General features: G+C 42.5%; 1 protein-coding gene across 43 annotated transcripts in view; it reads right to left on the reverse strand.

Moving 5' to 3' along the window:
• Positions 1-14259, reverse strand: part of RIMS2 (regulating synaptic membrane exocytosis 2) — a 483861-nt gene extending 469602 nt beyond the window's left edge. For all 43 annotated transcript variants that reach the window (XM_055800464.1, XM_055800455.1, XM_055800475.1 and 40 more), the window contains exon 1: positions 13666-14259. In XM_055800464.1, the coding sequence (XP_055656439.1) occupies positions 13666-13835 (170 nt within the window). In that variant the 5' untranslated portion in view covers positions 13836-14259. The remainder of the gene's footprint in view (positions 1-13665) is intronic.
• Between the last annotated feature and the right edge of the window lie 8512 nt (positions 14260-22771).

Consider the following 22771-nt stretch of genomic DNA (forward strand, 5'->3'; position numbering starts at 1 on the left):
CAAGAAAGTTCTAGCATAGGTCCTTTCCACAGGGTGCAGCTCTTCAGGAGCTTCTCTTCTCTCCGCAGGTCTGCAGGCCCTGCCACGAGCTGCTCCAGTGTGGGTCCAGCCACCTTCGGGCACCCCCCTGCTCCGGCATGCAGTCCTCCACGGGCTGCAGGTGGGGATCTGCCCCACCGTGGACCTCCCTGGGCTGAGGGGCACAGCCTGCCGCACCGGGGGCTGCACCACAGGCTGGGGGGAACCTCTGCTCTGGTGACTGGGACACCTCCTGCCCCTCCTGCACTGGCCTGGGGGACTGCAGGGCTGTTTCTCCCACATTTTTCTCATTCCTCTGTCACAGCTGCTGCACAGCATTTTTGATCTTCTCTTAAACATGTCACTGCAGAGATGCCACCAGTGTGGCTGATGGGCTCAGCTTTGGCCAGGGGCAGATCCATTTTGGAGCTGGCTGAAACCAGCTCTGACATGTGGGCAGCTCCTCATGTCTTCTCACAGAAGCCACCTCTGCAACCTCACCCAGAACCTGGGCGTGTAAACCCAGCACAAATACTGACTCCATACTGAACAAGAAGTGATACGATATTTAGTTATGAATCTAGTGAGTTACATGCCTCTGTATAAATTCTTCTTTTTTTCTTTAAGCTTTCATTTATTATGGCAGTATGAACTTAATTATGAATTAAAGGGCAAAGAATAATCAGGCTGATGGGCAAGAGTTCAGTAACAATCCTTTCCTCCCTTTGTTTCACACACAGGGAATTTTTTTGAAGAAAAACGTCATTAAACTGAAACTATGGCTAGAATACATTTCAGTAATGTAAATATAAAAACTATTATGCAGATGTTCAACCCATCCCTAAAAAGAGTACTAATGATAACCAAACATACTAAGCAATGGAAATGCACAGTAGAGCTCTTGCCTAAACCTCCTTCCACATCATGATAACATCATTCAGTAACTTTATAAATACTGAACAAAAGTTATGTCCGAGACAGAAGGTGCCATTAAATAATGGCAATTTGCCCCTTTTAACACAAGCCACCATCTTTCTTTTTGGCAGCTTTACTGAACACCCAGCAGTGCCAGTGGGCAGCAGGACCTGTTTTAAAACAGGTCATCGTTATTAAGAAAGTGCTTAGTCTTGTGTTAGGAACAGCAGTCCCTTTGAAACACGAATTGTTCATGGATTACTATAACAAAACACTCCTAAGCCCTTTCAAAGAAATACCTTGTGGCTATGAAAAGTAACAAAATGCTACCAATTCTAAACAACTTTTTCTTATTTAATGTAAGAATAAAATTAATATCTCATTCAATTATCTTCATAATAAAAACAAAAAAATATACAACAGTGCCTTTACGTATTTACCGATTCAACTAATGAATTTTACTGGTAAACTTTCAGGAAAACCTTTCATATTAAAAGAGTAGTTGTAATTTGCAAAGCATATAATATATTCCTTATATGCACAATGGTTGACAAATAATTTTTAAAAAAACCCTGATTATTAACTATTGAGCCATGACTCAACTTCCATAGTGAAACTCCAGTTTCAGTAAATGCTTTTTTAAAAAATTACTTTGAAATGTTATTAGGCAAATGTATAAAGTCTAAACAAAGGCACTATTTTAGGCCATATTACTTTTAATTAATCAATCTCTTACTTGCAAATAACTTGTCCTACTCAGTTAAGAAATAGTTATTTATGTCTGAGAAGTTAAGTTGGGGCATACGTGTCAGTGTGATCATGACCTAATTCTACAATTATTATCACTTTTTTTTTGTGCAGAACAAGCATGACCATTCATATTAAGTTAAAAATCTAACTAAAAATCTTTATTTTGTCTTCCTACCAATAAAGCTTCTTTTATACAAGAGAATATCTGTGTTATAAAGACTTTTCACATACATAACGCAGACCAAATTTTAGACAAGAAGGCTCAGTAAATTCTGCAGAAGGCATGTTCACATAAACACTACGAAGTAGCTAAAACCACTGATCTTCCAACCATGTCTAAATTCAAAATACATAAATGCACACCAATGCTCAGCTATAGTCCATTAAATTTCATTCATCTTTAGCCAGCTACATGTTCAGATATGTAGCAGACAGAATAATTCAGCACTTTCAAATACCAAGTATTTTCTCAGTACTGTACCCTGAAAATACCTTTTCTTGGCTCATTGCCTTCACAGCACCCTCTACAGCTTTTTTTCAGATAAACCATAAACAAGAAAGGAAAAAAGATACTTGGATTTTCTGATACACATTTTTAAACACGGAAGATACAGTTTTTAAAAAGAAATGTGGATGCTAGGTAAAAATACACTTTTCTTTCAATCCTATTGGGGTTTTGCTTAACTTTACGACCTGTTAACTTGAATTTCCCTGGCATTTTTGGTAAAGTTCAGCAGAATAATTAAAATTACTGCTTCACTTCAAACGTCTTCTGATGTGATATATATTAGCATGGAAGTAATATCAGCACTTGAGAACTATTTCCCATTCAGTTAAATTTAGCTCCTCAAAAATAGCACTTATATGTAAATCAGACTATCAGCAAAGCATCCACAAGCATAATTTTACAACCAATCCAAAAAGCTAATAAATTATTAAAAACCAGAATAAGAAGCTTCATTCTATTTATAGATTAAAAATTAGTTCTTATTTTTAAACAACTCATATTGTTTACTGTGATATTTCATATCCGTAATGCTACAAGTAGTTTGAAACAAGTAAGATTTTCCCGAAGCATTCTAACTTTAGTACAAAACACGTATTCGATAGAAGTATAATCCTCAGCCTTCTAAACGTGACAGTGATGCTATTTTTCTAGCTGTTAGATAACACATGGTTCAGCTGTCACTTACTGTGCAGCAGTCGGTTACACAGAATGAAATGCATCATAATCGCAATGACTAACCAAATTACTGAAAGCACGCTTAATCAAAACCCGTGTTCCCAAACTGTCTTAGGGCCTGATTCAGCAAAAATATATTTGATTTCTATACCACATAACGTATTCCACAGATACCTGTTTAGCCAGGCTTTTAAAGCAAGAAATTGCTGAACTCAGAATGCATAGCAATTCATTAGCATGTTTTTAACAGACTACTACAAAAGTGACCTATCAACTAGTAAATACACAGTAGCTAAATAAATATTGTTAAAGCAGTGGATAACTGGCAGAAAAGAAGAAATTCAAAGCATGGGAGATATTCAAAGCATTTGCTGAAATCTCTCTAACTTCCGTTGATACATAGCAAAAGAGAGAGTGTGTGAGTTATGGAAAGACATTATCAACTTAAATTGAGTTTATGGAGTTTTCATTGGGTCTTAGTGTTATGCTAGTGGAAGTTTACAAGCAGTAGACAAATCCTGTGTTTGTAACTTCTCATCTAGCAATCAGTTTAGCTTCATCTATAATATTCTATCTTCTGGCTTAAAATATCCACTAATCATTCTTGTTGGTGAATGGCTTGTGAAGATTTTCTTTGCAATGTACTGCTGTTGATAGGTATGTTTAATCCCACATGCTGAAAAGATCTTGTATTCCAAGGCCTTCTTTTAGATCTCATTCTTCGAAGGTTTTCCAAATTCAGTATAAAAAATATACCAACGCCCAAGAATAACCTTGGACTAGAAGGGAAACATACTCAGGTTCCCAGCAGTAGTCTCAAATAGTAAAGATATGTATAAATGAGCATGGTCTAATTACTAATTGATTGAAATGTAAGTAAAAGATGCAGACTGACGAACAGGCTTCTAGAAAAAAAATCTAAAGAACCACAAAATTCAGTGCCAGTAGGGAAACTGGCTATGGCATTCTTCCAAGACCAAATAGTGAAGAGTTACTCTTAAAGGCAGAACTGAGGGTGAGATTCAACTTACCTAGCACAAGATGTCTACAAGGTAGACCTTTACAACTGACACATTCACTCCATCTTCTTTTTAAGCTGATAGCCAGAAATAGGCTTTGCAATTTATCCAGCCTATTTGAAATGTCTAATTCAAGATGATATAGATCACGTCCTAAAGGCACTTCTTTATTTCCTTTTGCTTTAAATTGAATCTAAGCAATTTCAGATGTAGATGTCTTACACTGTAGATATTCACATCTGGTCAGAAGAATCCCAGAGATTTTCTGGGCTCAGTCCTTAACCCAAGCTCTAAATGTTGGAACACAGGAAAGAAAAATATACCAAAACTGAGACAATCATTTTCATTAACCGAGTAGTTACATGAGTGCTGAACTGAAGGAAGTCTGATTTTGTAAGGACTCACAGCTTATGATTGATTTATTTTGATGTCTGTGGTTGGTTCTTCTCTATAAGGACTCCTTGGTATGTAATATGCAGTGAACAGACTTTTCCACAATTAGGAGCGTGGACAATCCCTTTCCACTACCATCTACTTATTTGCATTAGACCCTTAGTAATTAAGTATCTTTGGGACCTCAACTTCTTTGCCAAATTTATTGTGAGTCAGCCAACAGCTTCTATCAACTCAATAAATATAGCAGGAGATGCAACTACTTCCCTTACGATAGTGTAGCAGTTAAGTCTTTCCAAGGAGGTGCAAGACCTGTGTTGTAGACAGATCCTGCTCAGCTTGAGGAGATTTGAACACAGCACTCTCTTCCTCGATGAATAAGCTATGGGCAAAACTAGAACAAGATTATTCTGCATCTTACCAGTGAAGTTGTGCAACTGTGCAGTCAGGAATGTGAATGTATGGACAAGCAAGAGAAAGTCTAAATAGCTCTGTGATTAGGATACTCTCTAGAGGCAAATCCTTGTTCTTGCTCCAAGGGCTGTTTGTGCATTTTATTTAAGCACTCTCATGCAAAATTCATAAGCGGCATCTGATACAGACAGAATACAATACAACAGGGATGAAGACAAATACTATGCATAGCTGAGGTAATCAACTTCAAAATACAAAATGAGGAATAATTGATTCAACAGCAGTTCTGCAGAAAAGCGTGTTGAAGTTACAGTAGATCACAAGCTGACCACGAGTCTGTAATGCTCTATCACAACAAAAAAAACCCAAACACACGTGGCACTGACTGTACAAGGAAAGTGCTCTGTGCAAGATACATGGTGTTATCCTTGTGCTCTCCCCATACACTTGTTTGGAATACTGTGTCTGGTTTTCGACATTGCATTTCAAAAAAGATTAGTCAGAAAGTACATAAAGAAGAGCAACAAGAATCGTCAAAAGTCTAGAAAATCTGACCTGTTGAGTCTACAGAAAGATGACGAGAATTTACAGGAGGAGATAAGTTCACATTTGTGAAATATATAAATATACTGCAAACAAAAGTAGCAGACAGCTCTGCATTTCCATGAGGACAGAATAAGCAGCAAATGGCAGGAAAGAGATTTACGTTTAACAGTAGGGGGGAAAAAATCTAATGGTAAGGATAGTGACTCTGAGTAACTGAGACAAATTACCTAGGGGGTGGAAGGAATCTTCAGCTCTGGTTAGGTCAGTAGTTGGATCCGTTGTTCTCATACCTTTCAGTAGTTAACTATCATTTGAAAAAAAAACTGTAACAGTTTCATACTGGATCCAAGAGGTTTACCCTAAAATCTGTTTGGCACACTCCTCACTTTTGCTTGTGTAGGCAGTACAGCTCTTGCAGAGCTGATTAGCTTGAATTCTGTGTGTCATCTGTTATGTGCCCTTGCCTCAGCCATGAAGCCTATTTATTTCACTGGCTAGGTGGGCCCTCACAGTTGGGAATCACTAGATGAGACAAATAAGCGTCAGGAATTGCTATCTTATAGTTGGTCATACCTTGAGGCAAAGAATGAATTGGAAAACCACGTGAGGTCCCAACCAGCCCTATTTTCTATTATTCTATGTGTTATCTGGGCTTTAAACAGCTTTAAAAGCATTACTTCTCACTCATCCTTTCTGTAAAGAGAAAAATGTATAAAAGCACCATGAGTAAGAGTAACACGATATGGTAAAAGATTTCTTTCTAACACACCGGAGTACTCATTCTGAAAAGTTGTATGAAAGATGGTTGCAAAACGTTTTCCAGAAAAAGCTGACTCTTCTAACTCACAATTTTATTTAAAGGTCAAAACATGTGATGTCCCTCAAGTGCTTAAGATAATACACAATCTAAAGAAAGACTGCCCTCAAATACATAGAACCAAAATGCCACGTTGTATCAAATACCTAGCAATGCTATACAACCTGTGAGATATTTTATGTACAAATACAATATGGTATTTGCTATAAGAAACCATTCACCTTAAAAATATTACTGTTAAATGGAGAAAGAATAAGTCATCAGGAAGTATTTAAGCAATTCCATATGAGATTTAAGAAGAAAGAACCAACCGCACAGAGACAGTAAAAAGAAAAAAAACTTTTTAATGTTTTATTTAAAGTTTAAAGATTTTCTTTGTGAATCTCCTAAACAGAAGCACTCAGACTTTTTTGAAACACAGGTTCAGCTCTCCCTAATTTCTGCTGGAACAGGATATCTCACTGTGGTTTTAATAAAAGAGTTGAAAGCCTAAATAAAATATATTCTTTAGGCTCTCACATCAAAACTTTCAAACTCCAAAAGACACATAAAGTTGACTATTAAAAACTCCTCTACAAAAATGCATTAATTTTATTTCAGTTTATCGAAATGCAGCTATGATCACTCTTCAAACATGTTTAGGCAGAGAAATGTGATGACAGCCGATATTTGAATTCAAGACTATAAAAGAACTGTCTTCTACCTTCAATGAAAACAGCAGAAAACTGTATAAATTACCTTGAACTCAACTCTCCAAAAATTACATGTATTAACTTCTTAAATGCACTACTACTCCCCCATACAATCTTTTATGGTTACATTAACTCTTATAATCTCAGTCCTGACTGATCCCTTTGCAAGGGATTGCTTCAAGGCAATACCATGGAGAAACAACATGAGGAAACAGTCACAACATAATATCATGCAGAAGCAGCCTTTCAGCACAGCACTGATTCTGCAGTTTTTATTGTATCACCAGAATTTTAACAAATCACAAGATGCAGTTGCTGGAATATACTGAGTTTACAAAAACACTACCAGATTAGACATAAACTGTTCTTATTGATAAACTGTAATATGCCCTCAACAGACAGTTATACTTCAAGGATGCAACAGTTCCTCCTGTTACACCATGTAGTCCTGAAAAAGAGACAAAATCTAAACTCAGTAAGCACTGAAAACAATGTGGTTTGATTTGAACTCAAGTTTTATAATAGGAATTAATTTGTCTGAAAGACAACTGGTTTTGAATGCCATGTTTAAACAATTAGGATTTAAAGAGATTCTTCCTGCTTATGAGTCTAAATTTAGATGACTGACTCCTGCCCACTTTTAAAGACACTAGGTTGTCTATGATAACTTTTAGCTATTAACCATGATATAGTAAGACATATGACTAAGACAGCCCACATGATCTAATCTTAACTCAAAAAATCATCCCCACCTCAGGGCTCATTGTTAAGGTGTAATGTCTGTTACAGACAAACAAATACAGAAGAGACCATAACTCATCATTTCTTGTGTTATTTTTGATTTTGTTTTCCCAAGTCCCTGTCAAAAACGCCATCAGAGAAGATGCTGGGGCAAAAGGAAAGACAGCCATACAAAAAAGATCCTTCTTGGAAGAGGCAGGCCTAATGGTCCCAGAAACTTTCCTAGCCTTCTTACTGACTGAGAATGTGACACTAGAACTTCAAGGAAGCCAGTAAAGCAGAGGGACGAGAGGTGACATTCAGCTGAAGACAATTCCCAAGAGTGTCAAATCTACCTTACAGATAAAACCTGAACGTTCATGTACATGGCTAATTTCACATTCCACTGGATTAAGTTTCACAGTTCAAACTACTACATTATTTTTTCCTCCTTATTATGGAACTTTGAATAAGCTTCAAGTATTTTAAAAGTACATTGGCAGAGTAAGAATGCATTTTATATCAGTTCTGTAGTAACCTATCACTTCTGTGTATTTTTGCACTTACAATATATACACTGATTAAGCTGTTGTTTCAATGGAAAAATCAATTATTTGACATTCTCAGCTATTTAGACATTACCCAGCTTACAGATGCATGCAGGCAAAATCCAGAATGGACCATTCAGTCCCCTGACCTCACCTACAGAGACCACTGCATTTCACCCAGTCACCGCTTTCCAGGATACAGTCCCAGCACCCTAAATGATGATCTGCACTCTTGTCTTTTAGATGCAAAATTAAATGTTTTCTTCTTTTTGTTTCAAAGAAGTGCAAAAGCAGATTTATTTGACAAGATTTCAGAAAGCACACACTGCCTGGCATTAAAAATCTATTTTGGGGGTTCTTTGTTAAATAAATCCTGTATCAGCTTTTCTATTTTTCAGCCCCATATGATGTCAGGCCTTCCACATCTGAACCATTCTGCTTGTACTTCTTGAATGCGGTAACATCAGCACTATTGCAGTCTTCTGAAATTTTACTCAACGTTAACGTTAGCAAGCCCAGTACTTAGTGTAACTGCCAGTCTGTATAATCTCCAAACACATTCTGCTTAGTCACTACAAGGAAGTACTACTGCTATTATTTGTAGACAGTGCCCAAAAGTGTGCTAGATGTTTTAGGGAACACTTGTAAACACCGGGTCTTCTCAAAGAGCAAACAGTACAAGATGTAACATCCAGACGAATATTATCTACAGTATAAAATGTCTCAGCATGTAGTATGAGAGAGGAGTAAGGAATAATGACAATTTTGAGAGAGGCCCAAAAAGCAGTACAAATTATTAAAAGAAAGGAAAGATAATGAAGAATATTAGGAGGGAGCAGAGAATGAGGGAGTAGGAAGGGCGAAGGGCAGGGAAGAGGGCAGGGCAGGGAAAGGGACAGATATCTTCCTCAACTATATATTCTCATATAACTTCCACTATCACTTATTTTACACTGCATAAAGTTATTGCTTTGAAAGTCACCTTGACCATATTTTACTTTATAATACATGGAAACAAGAGCAAAATGATGAGCGGTGTAGCAACTAACTGTTCTGATCAACACCCTGGATTCAGATTCAGACAAAACACAACATAAAGTTATGAAAGCATAAGTTAAACAACATTGCCTGGAGTCTTAGTTTACTATCTAGCCAAAAGAAAATCTTTTTGCACTACCCTATAATCTTCGGAAATTCCAATATACATACTTCTCATTTTAAAAAACAAAACTGAAAATCATCACCTACACCTCTTTTGTTCCTCCAGCCTTGAAATCCAAATCCTAAACATACAATTGCTTTTAAAGCAGTGTAAATCAGTTGATTATTTATAAATCAGGATAATTATTTATAAAGCAGTACAAGAGCTTTGTGAGGCAGATATTTACACTGCTGTGGCTCACAGCCACCAATCTATTGCTTCCTGTCCCCCAGGCCCAGCATCCCAGGCCCCATCTCACTGACGGTGCCATACGGAGCCCACACAATCTAGGTTTTAGAAGCCTGCTTGTCAGAGATTTTGTTTCTGTCAGTGTAGCTGCCCAATTTTTACCATGGCTGTGCAATCACTGACACAGCAACTGAGCACACACAAGCCCACAGTCATTTGTACCTTCCTAAAACTTATTTTGGACTTGACAGTGGTGGCTAATGGGAAGTCGCCATTCTCTAGCTAGCCCACCATGTGTCCATGTCTTCTCTCCCTGGATAAAACAGATGAAAATGCCAGTTGATTTCAGCCACACACAAATACAAAAGAGCTATTTTATAATGACCTCACAGTAAACCTGTGATGCTTTGCAAATATGTTTTGCAAATATAAGCTGGATGATTTCAAAATGAAATTTCACTTGGGAACATTTGTCTTCTACTGGGCCAAACTGTCTACACCCGTGAAAAGCTGGAATTTGTGTATTTTCAGACCTGAAAGACTGACTTTAAGAGGACAGCATTTTGTCTTTAGAATAGCTAGACAAAGGAGCTGGAAACTCACGATACTGCAAGTGGAAAAGTGTATATGCACATCACACAGGCTGAAACATAAGTCTTTAGAAATAATGTCAACATGCTAGCATCTTCTAAAAGTTCTTTTGCGTGCATCTTCTCAAGCCAGTCCTTTTATATAAACTACAAATTAATAGTAAAAAAGCACAAAACTGATACCATAAATCAAACCATATGAAGGAAATGTGCTATCTAAAATTTGTTTGAAAGCTTATACACAGAAAACTAGAATTCGTAAGAGGAAGTGCATCATGTAAAGGAAAAGCCATGATCAAAAGTTCTATGCTATATCAAAGAGACCAAAACATCCACAAAGATAAAAGTTGAAAATACATAAATATTTCTGTAACAGCAGAGAAGGGCTTGCACCCAGTGTATAGACAAAAATTCACGCGGATTGTCATGCACTATGCATATTAAATATTATGCAAAATATATGTTCAATAACCTTGTCAAAAAGGCACCTTCTTAGCACATGACATTCAAAATGCACTTCAGGGGTCCCAAAAATTCCAGAAGAGAGAGAGTCCAAGTAGCTGAGTTTTCTGTCCATACTCTTTTTTAAAGCAGAAGCTCTCTCACAGGAACACAGTGCACAACTGTAGCTAGGTGTATTTCACAGACCAAACCAGGCCAAAGGAGAAAGCAAATCTGGAAAGCTTCTGCTTTCCATGCCATCAAGTTCCAGAACTCCTGGCGAGAATTCATGCTGACCTGATCACTATTAGTTGCTACAGATTAAAACCCAATACCATCTGCATTTTCTTTCCTCAAAAAGAGTAAAAGAAGCATAAGGTGAAGAAGTCATGTATCTATTTTAAATCCACACATATTTACCCCAGGGAGTGAAGGGAAAAAGAATAAATAGTCCACATTACAGATGTGAGTCACACTACTTAATGCACTTTTGGAAGATGCTCAAATACCACAGTGATGGGCATAGCATAAGAATCTGAAAAGCACAAAATAGAAATAGAATATAGAAAGGAAGTAGAACCCAGGGACTAGCCATTCATACTGTCACTCAATCACCATAAATTATCAAAAAAAAAAAAAAAAAAGAGGAAATCCGTGCTTGCTGCTTTCTACAACATTTGAACAGTTTTGTGATAATATCTCTAAATGTCAACTCTTGTTTTAGCATCTTTTTTTTATCCTCCCATATTTTTCCATTAAATGAAATGACACAATTTTATTGCTTAGTCAGACAAAAATACCTTCCACTTCAAAAGGAGCTTGCCTTCCAGGAGAATTACACTTGAACAGAGACTGCAAAATTTAGCTCTATATTTATCTCTATGCAATAACAGTAGTTCATTCATATAAATATGGGTGGTGGGGATGTCCTTCTTCTTCCTTCTCTTCTCTTGACAGAGGAAAACATCTGTCAAGAGAATTAAACTCAGTAATATCTGCATAAAAACCCAGAACAAGTTCTGGTATGACTTTGGTGGAGGGTGTGCTTCATGAATCTGTAGATACTTTCGAAATAAACATGGACCTGATAGTTCAAGGAGCCACTTCACTTTAAGAAAAATGAAACTGGTGAGTTATTCTTCTGACACCAGATCACTTCTCAGTCAGTATCCTGTAAAATACTGTGGGCCATCTATCCGAATTCCATTGACAACAGCATTTTCCTGAGAGCGCTGTTTCAGGCTATCCTTTGTGTACAAACTTTACACCATACCATTTCCCTCAAGGCTTGCACAGAACTTGAGAGGAATCTTCAGTGAGACATAATGAGATACTAAATTAGTTCATAGTTTATCTTTGGATTTGATGAGGACCTTTCTTTTGTCCATTGTCTGCTTCCAAGATTCTGGTGATTACCAATGGAAACAGTTTTGTTTCATTTCCTAAGTTGGCTGTACCTTGTTATTATATGAGAACAGTTTATTCTTCATTTGCAAGCTTAACAGCTCAAGCTGATCCTAGTATCATACTGAAATTGTACTTTATATTGGATCACAAATATTATCATCCACAACAAAAGTTGCCAGAAGCCTTCCTTAAAACTGTAGTGGTATTATTATATCTTTAAACTGCAACTTCAATAATTTTCCATTTCCTTCTTTGTTACTGATTGTTAAGAGGCCAGAGATTTTAGACAAAAAAATGCATTTATTTTAATATGCCAGACAATTTAGCAATTTAGGGGAGTCTAAACTGCTTTAAAATGAAAGGATCACACTAGCAAGCAAATTGTATAGCATGAGACTGAGAGGCAGTGATAAAACAAGGTATGGCACTTTATTTCCAGTGCTCATATTACACTGACATTCTTCAAAATGCTCACTCAATAAAAAAATCTTTTTAATCAGGCATTGAAATGTCTTTAGGAGATCGCCTCACAGTTTAGCAGCTGGCACACAAACGGTATCTGAAGTTTTCATTAGGACGCTCACAATAATGCAATGCTTGGAAGCAGACTTCCAAAGTCAGCACCAAAAGCCCAGCAGACAGCTTCCAGGTACCGCGGAGGGCCAGCTGCAGCTGGCGTGTCCAAGACACAACACTCATTTTGGTGTAAAAAGAACCGCTAACGCTTCAGCTTCACCACACACTTAAAAGTCACATCCACCACAGCAGTAGCTTTGCTTGTTTTCAAGCCCTCAGAAGTCAGCGCGATTCCTCCGCCACGGAGGGAGAAGAGTTTTCTGGAGTTTACTCGGTGCCTCCCAGCCCGGTAATGGCAGGACACGACCCAGCCGCTCCCGGCAGCGGGACCCCCGCGCCTCCAGCGGGACCGGTTCGCCGCTGGCAGCCGGGGCGCAGCGCAAGGGGGAACAGCCCAGGCTGCCCCGTGTGCCCCGGCTCCCGCTGCGCCCGGGCAGCGGCGGCGGGGCGAGACCCGCGCAGCGCTGCAGGGCGGTGCTGCCGCGGACAGCTCCCGGGGCCGGAGCTGGGCCCCGCCGCGGACAGCTCCCGGTGCTGGAGAGGGCGGCAGGGCGCTCCGCTTCCCCCGGCGCCGGGGCTCACGCTTGGAAAGAGCAACGGGGCGGGGGCGGGTGGCAGACACGTTGTCGGGGGAAGATGGCGGCTGTGGCAAACCCACCCAGCGAGACGGCCGGAGCCTAGGCCCCGGCGGTCCCTCTCCGCCCCGGGCGGCCGCGCCAGCGCCGGGCAGGGCCGCCGCCGCCAGCCCGGAGCCCGCCGCGCCCCCGGGACGGGGCCCGATGCCGCCGATCCGCCCCCTCCGGCGGCGCCAACCGCCGCCGCGACCCACCCCCCACCCCCCTTCCTCCTGATGGCACACGCCGGGTGAGAACGGCACCTGTGCGGCCATGTTGGGCGCCTTGCCCCCGCCAGCGCCGGGGCGTGCGGGGCCGGGGCCGCCGCGCTGCCGCCCGCCCGGCGGAACGCGGCTGAGGCAGGCGGCGAGCCCGGGCCGCGGCGCCCCGGCGGCCTCCCGGCCCCGTGCTTGCCCGCTCCCGCGGCGGCAGGTCCCCCCCGCCGCGCCCCACACCCGCCCGGCGCCGACCAGCCGCCGGGGCACGGCCGGCGGGCGAGAGACGCCCCTGCCCGCCCCCGGCCGCCCGGCTCCTCTCGGCCGCCACGGCCGTGCAGCCCCCGAGCCCGGGAAAGGGACCTCCGCGCCCGGCCGTGGGCTGGGAGGACGAGGAAGGGATGCGCCCGCCCTTACTTGAGCACGGATTGCTCCTTCTCCTCTTCCTTCTTCTGGCGGTCCATGACGGCCAGAATGATCTTCCGCTCTTCCTCCGTGAGGTGGCTGAGGTCGGGCATCTCGGGCTGAGCAGCCGGCGGAGGCTGAGGAGCAGCGGGGCCGCCCCGGGGCCCGGCGGGAGCCGACATGTTTGGTGGGAGCTCACCGCCGCTACGGGAAGCGCTGCCCGAACTCCAGCGGCCGCGGCGGCACCAGCGGGAGCGGCCGCCGCCGGCGCCGGGAGAAGCACATACAAATCAATACCCTGTAATCAACCGGCAGCCTAATGACGGCCCCGCCGGGGAGGGGCGGGGTGGCCGGCGGCCCCGACCTCGCACCCACCTGCCCGGTCCGCCGGCGCACCGGGGGCAGCGGGGAGGACGGGGACGGAGGGGCCCAGGGGGAGAGCAGGGGGAGCGGGGAGGGGAGCGGGCAGCGCCGGGAGAGGAAGGGCCGGAGGCGGGGTGGGGAGGGAGAGGGGAAAGGGCAGGATTAGCCGCGGGAGCGCTGTGGTTTGGGTGCGAGCGAGATTATCCTAACCCCGAGCTCCTGGCGGGGACGGGGGGACGGAGCCAGCGGCGGGGGGACGGGGAGGGGGGGGACGGGACACGACACAGGAGACGGGGGCAGCGGCTGCCGGGGGCGGGGAGGGGGGGAGTGGGGGCGAGGCGGGGGGCGTGCGAGAGCGGAGCCCCGGCGCCCCGGGGCGCGCAGCGGGGGAAGCCCCAGCGGGCGAGCGCCGGTCCCGACCGCCGGCCGCGGCTCATAATTCCTCGCCGCCGTCCATGGAGGGGCCCGCGGGGCGCCGCGCCCGCCGCCCGCCGCCTCCCGCCGCCGCTCCTCGGCCGGGCCGCGCCGCTTCCTGCCGCCGCCTCGCTTGGCTGGTGCCCTCTCGGCTGCGAGATGGAGTCCGCCTAACCCATGGCATGGCGGGGAGCCGGAGTCACGGGCGGGGGCTCCGCATCGCCCCGCCGCCTCCCCCACCTGAGCGGCGCGGGGCGCGGAGCCCGGCTGCCGCCCCTAGCGGCGCCGCGCGGGCTGGGAGGCGGGGGGCGCCGGGCGGCACCGGCCCTTATTTATTTATTTATCCCCGCACAAAAAATGGACGCGATAAAAATCACGCGAGGAAGGACAAGGAGGAGCCAAGGCGCCGGCGACGCGCTGGGAGGACCGAGCCCGGCGGCCGCGGGGGGGGCGGGGGAAGGCGGGGAGAGCCTGCGCCGCCGCCGCTCCCGCCGCCGGGGCTGCCCGGGGGGCGGGCGCAGAGGGGCACCGGCTCGGAGGGGTCGGTCCCCGGGAGCAGCCCTGGCGCCAAAGAGCTTGGAGGGGGGAGGGCGGGGGGCGCCGGCCCCTTTGAGGAGGCAGCAGCGGGGAAGACGAGGGGCGAAGAGGGCCACAGCCCGTTCCCTCGGAGGCCCGACGCCGCGGTCAGCGGTTCGGGCTGAGAACCGGGGAGCGGCGCCCTCCGGCTCCACCGGGCCCGGCCCAGCAGGACTGCTGCTCCACAGTCGCCCCCACAGCGCCCTGCTAGAGTGCCCTTCTGCCAGCCCCAGGTGTGAGATCTTCCCCGGCGTCTGTCTGGACAGATCCCGCTGAGCCAGATCAGGAGCATGACACCGAGGAGACAAGGCCGGTGAAGGAAGTTCTCCTCCCACCCTGGAAACCGGATGGTGGTGGAACAAACCTCTCAAAACACTGTTCCTGACTCTAAATCCCTCACCTCAGCAGTCATTTTGATGGCAAAAAAAAATTTCCTACAATGGCCAAAACGCCATCCAGCCCAAATAAACAGGAAATAACCTATACAAAAGCACTGAAGAAATAACTCGATCCAGATCTGTGTTTTCAACCTACTCGCAGGAGTTATGTCTCCTAATACCATCTCTTTCACATCGGTGTTGGATATCACGTAAGTGTGTGTAGCAATAATAAAGAGGTTTTGTAAGGTTTAGTTTGGACAGTTTGAAACCTCTACCGCAGACCATACGTTTCTGGAGCTGACGCTATTTCTAACGGACTGTGACATCAACTTATAACCAGATGCAAAGGCCTGGGACAAAAGTCATCTTCCTGAAAGTATCCTGGTCTTCATTAGCTGTATTTCCACAGGGAATAAAGTCTAGGATGTAGATCCACTAGCTATAGTGTTCTGTGTGTGATACTGGGCTGCAGACATCATTTGTTTGGGAAAACAAGTTCTGGAAGAACAGATCACCAGAAGGACATGACAGGTTGGCTGTGGTAAAGCAAGTCTTCACATTAACCCATACCTATTATCACACACACATACTCATCAAGTTTTAGTTTTGTCTAAGAAATGTCATTGGCATCCTTAGCTGAAAGGAGCCCATTCCATTTTTTTATGTAAAATTACGTATAATAGACCCTTTGTGGGACACATAAACCATTGTATAGAAACTGAGCATACTATATTTAAGCAGATACCCTCGTAAAATAAACTGTGTGATTTTTCATCAGGTCCTGAAAGCATTCTGCTCTTCCAGTCCACATCACCTTCACCTTTTGGACTGGATTCCAGCCAGCTGGCTCTCACCCAGTTCCTTGTTTCTTCCAGGCACTAGATAAATCTAGCATCGAAGTCATAAAGAGGAGGAAATGTAGAACTGCGTGTCATCAGATTACTGAAGATAGTATAGTCCTTATCAATCTATAAATGTTGAATGGAAGAATTAACTGGACTGATCCCTTTGGGAAACTACATTTTGTCCTGAGGAAGTGAGGAAAGAAAGAAATCACTCAATCGCTTCTAAGAATAATTAAAAAGAACCAGACCACCTGAAAGCAATCTCTCCACGCTGACAGGTTACACAGTTGTTTTGAAAATATTTCATGCCACATCTCAACTGTAAACGCTAGCAGTATTCTGGCCATCATTTTGGTTGCAAGACATCACTACAGTTCTTTATGCATTGCTTCATTCACCTGAATTTCTTTCCGATGGGTATTTACCTCTGAACTTCCTGGATTTACAGTGCCTGCTTCTGTAATCATTTCAACGCGCCTGTGATTTTTCATCCACAAATTACAAATACCTGCTCTCAGCATGATTGTAGAATTTCAAGAGCTTTCTTTTCTCCTTGGTATTTGCCTTGTTCTCACTAAATCCTGTACCATTAAGCAGGTAACTATAAACAAACAAATCCAGGAACAGGAACTGTAATCCCTGTATATTATCTAGCTATTTGCTTTGAAAAGAGAGAGCAGATTCAGAGCAGAAGACATCCTGTGACTCACTGAAGAAATGGCTCAACTTGACCTTTCTATGCTTCTACCTTCCTTTCTCCCCATCAGTTCCACCTATGATTACTTGCATTTTCCTGCAATTAAATTGAAATGTTATTTGGTCACGTTCCTGTCTGCCTGCACAAAGTTGCTGATGCTGTTACTGTTATTTACATTATCCAGGTGACATACTGATGAAAACATATTCAGAGCACAGACTTCTTTACCTACTCCAGAGTAATCGTGTCAACAATGACCTACAATCAACCAACAAGACAAAATATTATCAATTAGTAAGATAATTTATTAAGCTTATTTTTAAATAGCGTTCATTTGTGATTTCCACAGCAGTGAAACATCTATGAATTCTGACCTTCACATTCACGTCTCCAGGTACCTGCCCTTCCTGTTCATCTCAGCTCTCGTTCCATACTTACTACCATACTCCGAAAAAAGCAGATTCCCATCCCTGTTTTACATTCTTCTGCTGAAATTGTTCTTCCACTGTATAATCTGCAACTGAAAATTCACTCCAGTCATATATTAAAGGTACATGCTACTTTCTTTTGGTGGCTTCTCTAAGTCATCTAAATGTACTAACACCAGCAAGCTTATTAACACAAGTTTGCTGATCCTCTTTTTTATTTTATGTTCCTTTCCAGTTCTGTTAGACAAGAGAGGTTCCCAAGGAAACAGTGGTATTGTAACCTGCTTTTATATATCACCACAGAATGTCTTTCATTAAAGGTCTCATTATACTCACTCCCATTTCCTTCCTCATAGCAACTACAAGAGTAAATGAGTTGGTAGATTCATCGTTCAAGCACGCCAAGCATAATTCTTTCCTGAAAAGGTAACACTAACATGGGCTTTATAATATTTTGTATAAGGCAGAAATCCAGTGTGACTAATTCTTTCCATTATTTCTGTCCCAAGTTGAAACATTCACTTTGAAAACATCTTTACTTTAGGTGACATACAAGGAACTTTAAGTATTCTGTTCTGGATCAGTGAATGAAGAAAATCAAAAACATGTTCTTGGTTGGAAACCCCCAGTACTCAGGCTCTAGATAGATCAAATCAGATGTACAACCAGCAAGAAATGCACCCTGTAGGATTCATCCTAGAGGTGTTTTGCAAGGCACTCCTCAAATTCCAGTTGAGGAAGGACAAAAATGTATACTGCAACAATTTGTGAGTCTCAGGTCCTACACTAAGTGCTATCAAACCATCACAGACTGGTTTACTGGTGCAGTATTGGACATTTCCCAGCTTTCCCCTGTCTTAATGGAGGAAGCTAATTATATTCTATAACATCACCTACTTTTTCATTTGGTTGCTTTCAGGAGGATTTTGCTTACTCTCTGTGCAACTTTTTTCTGCTCCAAGCAAATTTATTTTAGTTGGATACTTCCCCATAAGTAATTTGAAGAATGCTTGATATTGTGGGTAAAAGTTAGTTTCTTTCATTTGTTACTCTCATTTCTCATAAAAGAGGGTTATCCATAGTTTATATAGCCCTGCTATACCCCTACATCAACTATACTTGATAAAATAGCCCCTCCCAATTTCACTGCTGTAAGTGATCTGTCTGCAGTAGATGGAAAAACAGTGGTCTTTTAGCTAGTCCCCCCACTTTTTCTTCATCTCCACGTGTGTGATCAGTATCTTCACAGACTCAGAAGAAGGGGGAAGTCCTCAAGCTGTGCTGAAAAGCATAACTTAAACCTACCCACTCCCAAACCCTTTCTCTGCTCAGAAAGTACCATTAGAAAAAACATTTTGGATTAGAGGAGTGGGGGCTTGCCATCAGCATTATGGTAGCTGCTAGGGTATGGAGGAGTTTCAGCCTTATTCATCAATCAGCTTGGGTGGCAAGAGGTCGATTTGCCTTCTCTCAGTGGACTGAGGAGCATCCAGGTTGTGTTTTGAAATGCAGTGTGGGAGAGGCCCTGGCATGCAGGTGTTCTATAAGCACAGTTGGCTGAAAACTGAAGAAAGGCTCAGATCGGTTGCATTGTTTTCCATTTTAAGGCTGAGAGACGTGGGAGAGGGCTCTGGGGAGACCTTTCAAGACTTAAAGGAGGCTTATAAGAAAGACGGGGCAGACTTTTTAGCAGGGCCTGTAGCAATAGGACGAGGCGTAATGGTTTTTAACTAAAGGTGGGTAGATTCAGACCAGAGGTAAGGAAGAATTTTTTTACGATGAGAGTGGTGGAACACTGGGACAGGTTGCCCAGAGAGGTGACAGATGTCCCATTCCAGGAAACGTTCAAGATCAGATTGGATGGGGCTCTGAGCAACCTGATCTAGTTGAAGAGATCAATCACTGCCCATGGCAGGGGTGTTGGACTAGGTGACCTCTAATGGTCCCTTCCAACCCAAACTAGTCTATGAATCTATTGAATGGGATACTTGATAAACACTATTTCTAGGACTTGGGATGGTTTTTCCAGAGCAATTATACACAGACATACAGTTCATAAGCTCATAAATATGATCACTTCTAAAAAATTATCATGTCTCATTCATGAAATTCTGTTTACAGGCTCAGTTTGAAATATTCTGACTGAACTAAGTGTAACACGTATTATGCCAAACTAAAGGTGTAGGTAAAAGTCTTCACAGGATCTTAAACTTAATATTTTCTGCCTAAATTTGGCAATTCTATTTTGATTGTGGTTCAGTTTGTTGAAACTCAAAGGAGGGATTTTTGAAAGGCTGAATATTTCTGTGTAATGAAATTTCTTCAGTTATACATTGCTGTTTGCTTCCTGACCTGTGCCACCAATGTGATAACTAAGTAGTTAGTAACTGGGCAGTAAGTTAATTCCTGTACTCTAACAGGCCCTCACAGCAATAAGTCAAAGATTTTGTTTTCAGCAGTGTAGCCATTGTCCAGCTAATTTTCAAGAATCCAAAACCATACAAGGGTCTATACTGGTTGCTCACAGTCCATGCATTGGTATTTAATACCTTCGTTGGTACTAAAAGTTGTCCCCAACTTGGGCACTTTGGTTTCTTTTTAACTGTTTCGAGTTGACAGATACTAAACGGGTTTCAAAATCCAAAATAACAAGTATATAGACATTATTCAACTGAAAAAGCACAGGCTCACATTGGCACAGAAGGTGCTTAGAACTTTATCGTGTGTTCCTGTAAGGTATGGATGCAGCATTGCCTTCCTTGTTTGCTGCCTTCTAATCTCTCTTCCCTAACTACTCCTACCTGTCTGAAACTCAAGCTGCTTGAGAAGAAATAGCAGGGGGCTTTTTTGGTTGGTTGGTTGGTTGGTGTTTTTTTATGAAGTCTACTATGTCATTCTGTCTCTCAGTTCATTATTCACTATTAAAAGCAGTAATAATAATATCCTGAATTATTATTATTATTACAGTGATGTCTAGAAAGCCTACTTATGTACAAAGAGTCTAGTGCCCTAGATACTGATAGAGAAAATAGCACAGACAACAGCCTGTTGCCACAGAAAGCTCGAAGAGTCACAGACAAAATGCAGTGTGTGGGTAACTCAGACAAATGCAGTGGGCTGAAATGAGGAGACAGCAGTAAGATACAGGTAGCAACACTAGATAAGTGGAAGGTGACTATTTTTTCCATGGACATTATTGTAAGATGGGATTAAATTGACCTTTGAAGGAAAAAAAAAAAAAAGACAGAGGGGGTTTTGGAGGCAGAGGAGCATTGCTGGAAAAGAAGTTTAAGCTTTTCTCAAAGTAACAGATGAGCAGGAAGTTCTCAAGGTAACATCCATCCACACAAAAGCCCATTACTGAGGTCCTCTTTTCACTGCACCCGATTTAAGTTGTAGCCTCTCTGTTGGTGAGAGAAAGAAAACACTGCTTTGACTGCTTGTTTCCCTCAAAAGCCAAAGGCAGTTAGTGGGCTTTAGCTGTTTGGGTTTTCAACTAAGGTTAATTCTCACAGACCTGGAATACAGCAGCTTTGATAATGAAAACATGCCTGAAAGGGATGATAATTAAACCTAAGCATATGGTATTTTCTATCTAGAAGTCTACCTATCTAGGTTTCACATTTGCCAAATGACCAGAAAATTAATCAGGAAGTTCAACTAATTCAAATAATAGGTGAAGGCAGAAGCAGTAGCACACTAAACTGCTTCTAAAAGCATAAAGGTACAGGCATTTTTTTTTTTTGTTCAAGTAAACACTCTTTCATTACAGTTTTAGCTCTGGTACATGAAGAAAGGAGCCAGTATTTTGTGAAAGTTCATTTTATACTCCAGAGACAGAAGGCACGAGAATGACAAAAGCTAAAGTCTAATTGGTAAGCGATTTCTTTCTTGTGTATTGAGATCATTAGCACTTACTTGACACTTTCTAGTACTGTTTTCCTGAAAAAACTCCCCATGATACTAGTTGACATACCTCAGATAAAATCAAACTGTGCAGCGTGAAAAGTTTATGAAGAACAGTATTAATCAACATTAATCAGCTTTGGCATTTTACTAGGCTAAGGGAAAAATTGCATTAGGCCAAATAAGAGTCAGCAAACTCATAGTAACACGATGCCTGCTTTGTGTTCTGCTCTCCGGACCAGGATTCTGCCATACTCAAAAGCACAAGTATGATTAAAACAAGATTCATTCACTAGCTACATTAACATAATTACATTCATAACAATGTCCTAATAAGTAGGAAATCAAAACGTTCTGAGAAGGGATTCATGTGCACAGAAGCCTGGCTATTTTTACTAGCACTATTAGTCTAGGAAAATAGACAACCTTTGAGTACAACCATTATCTTCCCTAGGCTACACTATCTTACAAATTGACGTGGAAGTGTATGTTAGGATTGATGACACAGAAAAGATATTTAGAACATTAATGCAAGATAACTTTATATTTTTATTTCCAGCTTTTCCTGATGATACTGAGGTAGAAGAAGCAGCCTGGACACATTATCTGTTTTCACAGTGGACAGAAAAAAAGAATTCTCTATGAAGAACTATCTTGTGAAGGAAGGGATGGAAGGGAAAGGGTAATAAAATATGAGCTAATTATTGACATTTCATCTCGCGTTTCAAAGAGGTATTAAAAAGAAAGAATTTCTTTCTTTGAATTTAAAGGGAGTTATTTCACTCTCACTGTGCAAGGAATCCCATAGTCAGACAATACTTCAAACTATCAGCTGTTAAAGCCTGCCTTGTCTCTTATACAAGGGACTACATCCACTATAAAAATTAGTGTATGACACTTTCAAAAGCAGGGGCTTTATGAATTGGAAAGGAAAAGAACAGAACCAGTAACTACCCTAATACCTAGGAAGCACACAACACTGAGCCAGAACTGCTTACCCTGCATTTCATCAACCACCATGCTACTATTCAGATTAGCGCTACAAAGCTGACATACTACAAAGCCCAAACAAGATGCACTTGCACAGAAAGGCTTCCCAGCCCAATCTCTACTTTTGCACAGGCAATTTTTCCACAACAAATTTACATGCTCTTCCACAGAGCAAAATGAGCAGGCATTGAAGCTTTCTAGCACTGACCACACAGTGCATTGAATTTGTTCAACACGTTAATTTAGAGGGGCAATAAACCTGTTGCATGTGCAAAAGCAAGAAGGCCTCCAGCTGCACAGAGGGTCAGATGTTTATAGTTACTTCAGTAATGCAGCCCTGGCCCTACAACGCTTGTCTCAGTCCTGTTGTACTTCTCTCCATAAGAGTGGCTAGATTAATAATCTGGGGGTTTTTCCACCCGTATGTTAACAGTAAATATCTAAATAATTTCCGCTAGTTATCTGGGTGCATTCTTTCCTATATTTCTGTTTTGAATACAAGCTGTTCTGATGAGTGCA

Source organism: Falco peregrinus, chromosome 3 (assembly GCF_023634155.1).
Source record: "Falco peregrinus isolate bFalPer1 chromosome 3, bFalPer1.pri, whole genome shotgun sequence".
Classification (NCBI taxonomy): domain Eukaryota; kingdom Metazoa; phylum Chordata; class Aves; order Falconiformes; family Falconidae; genus Falco; species Falco peregrinus.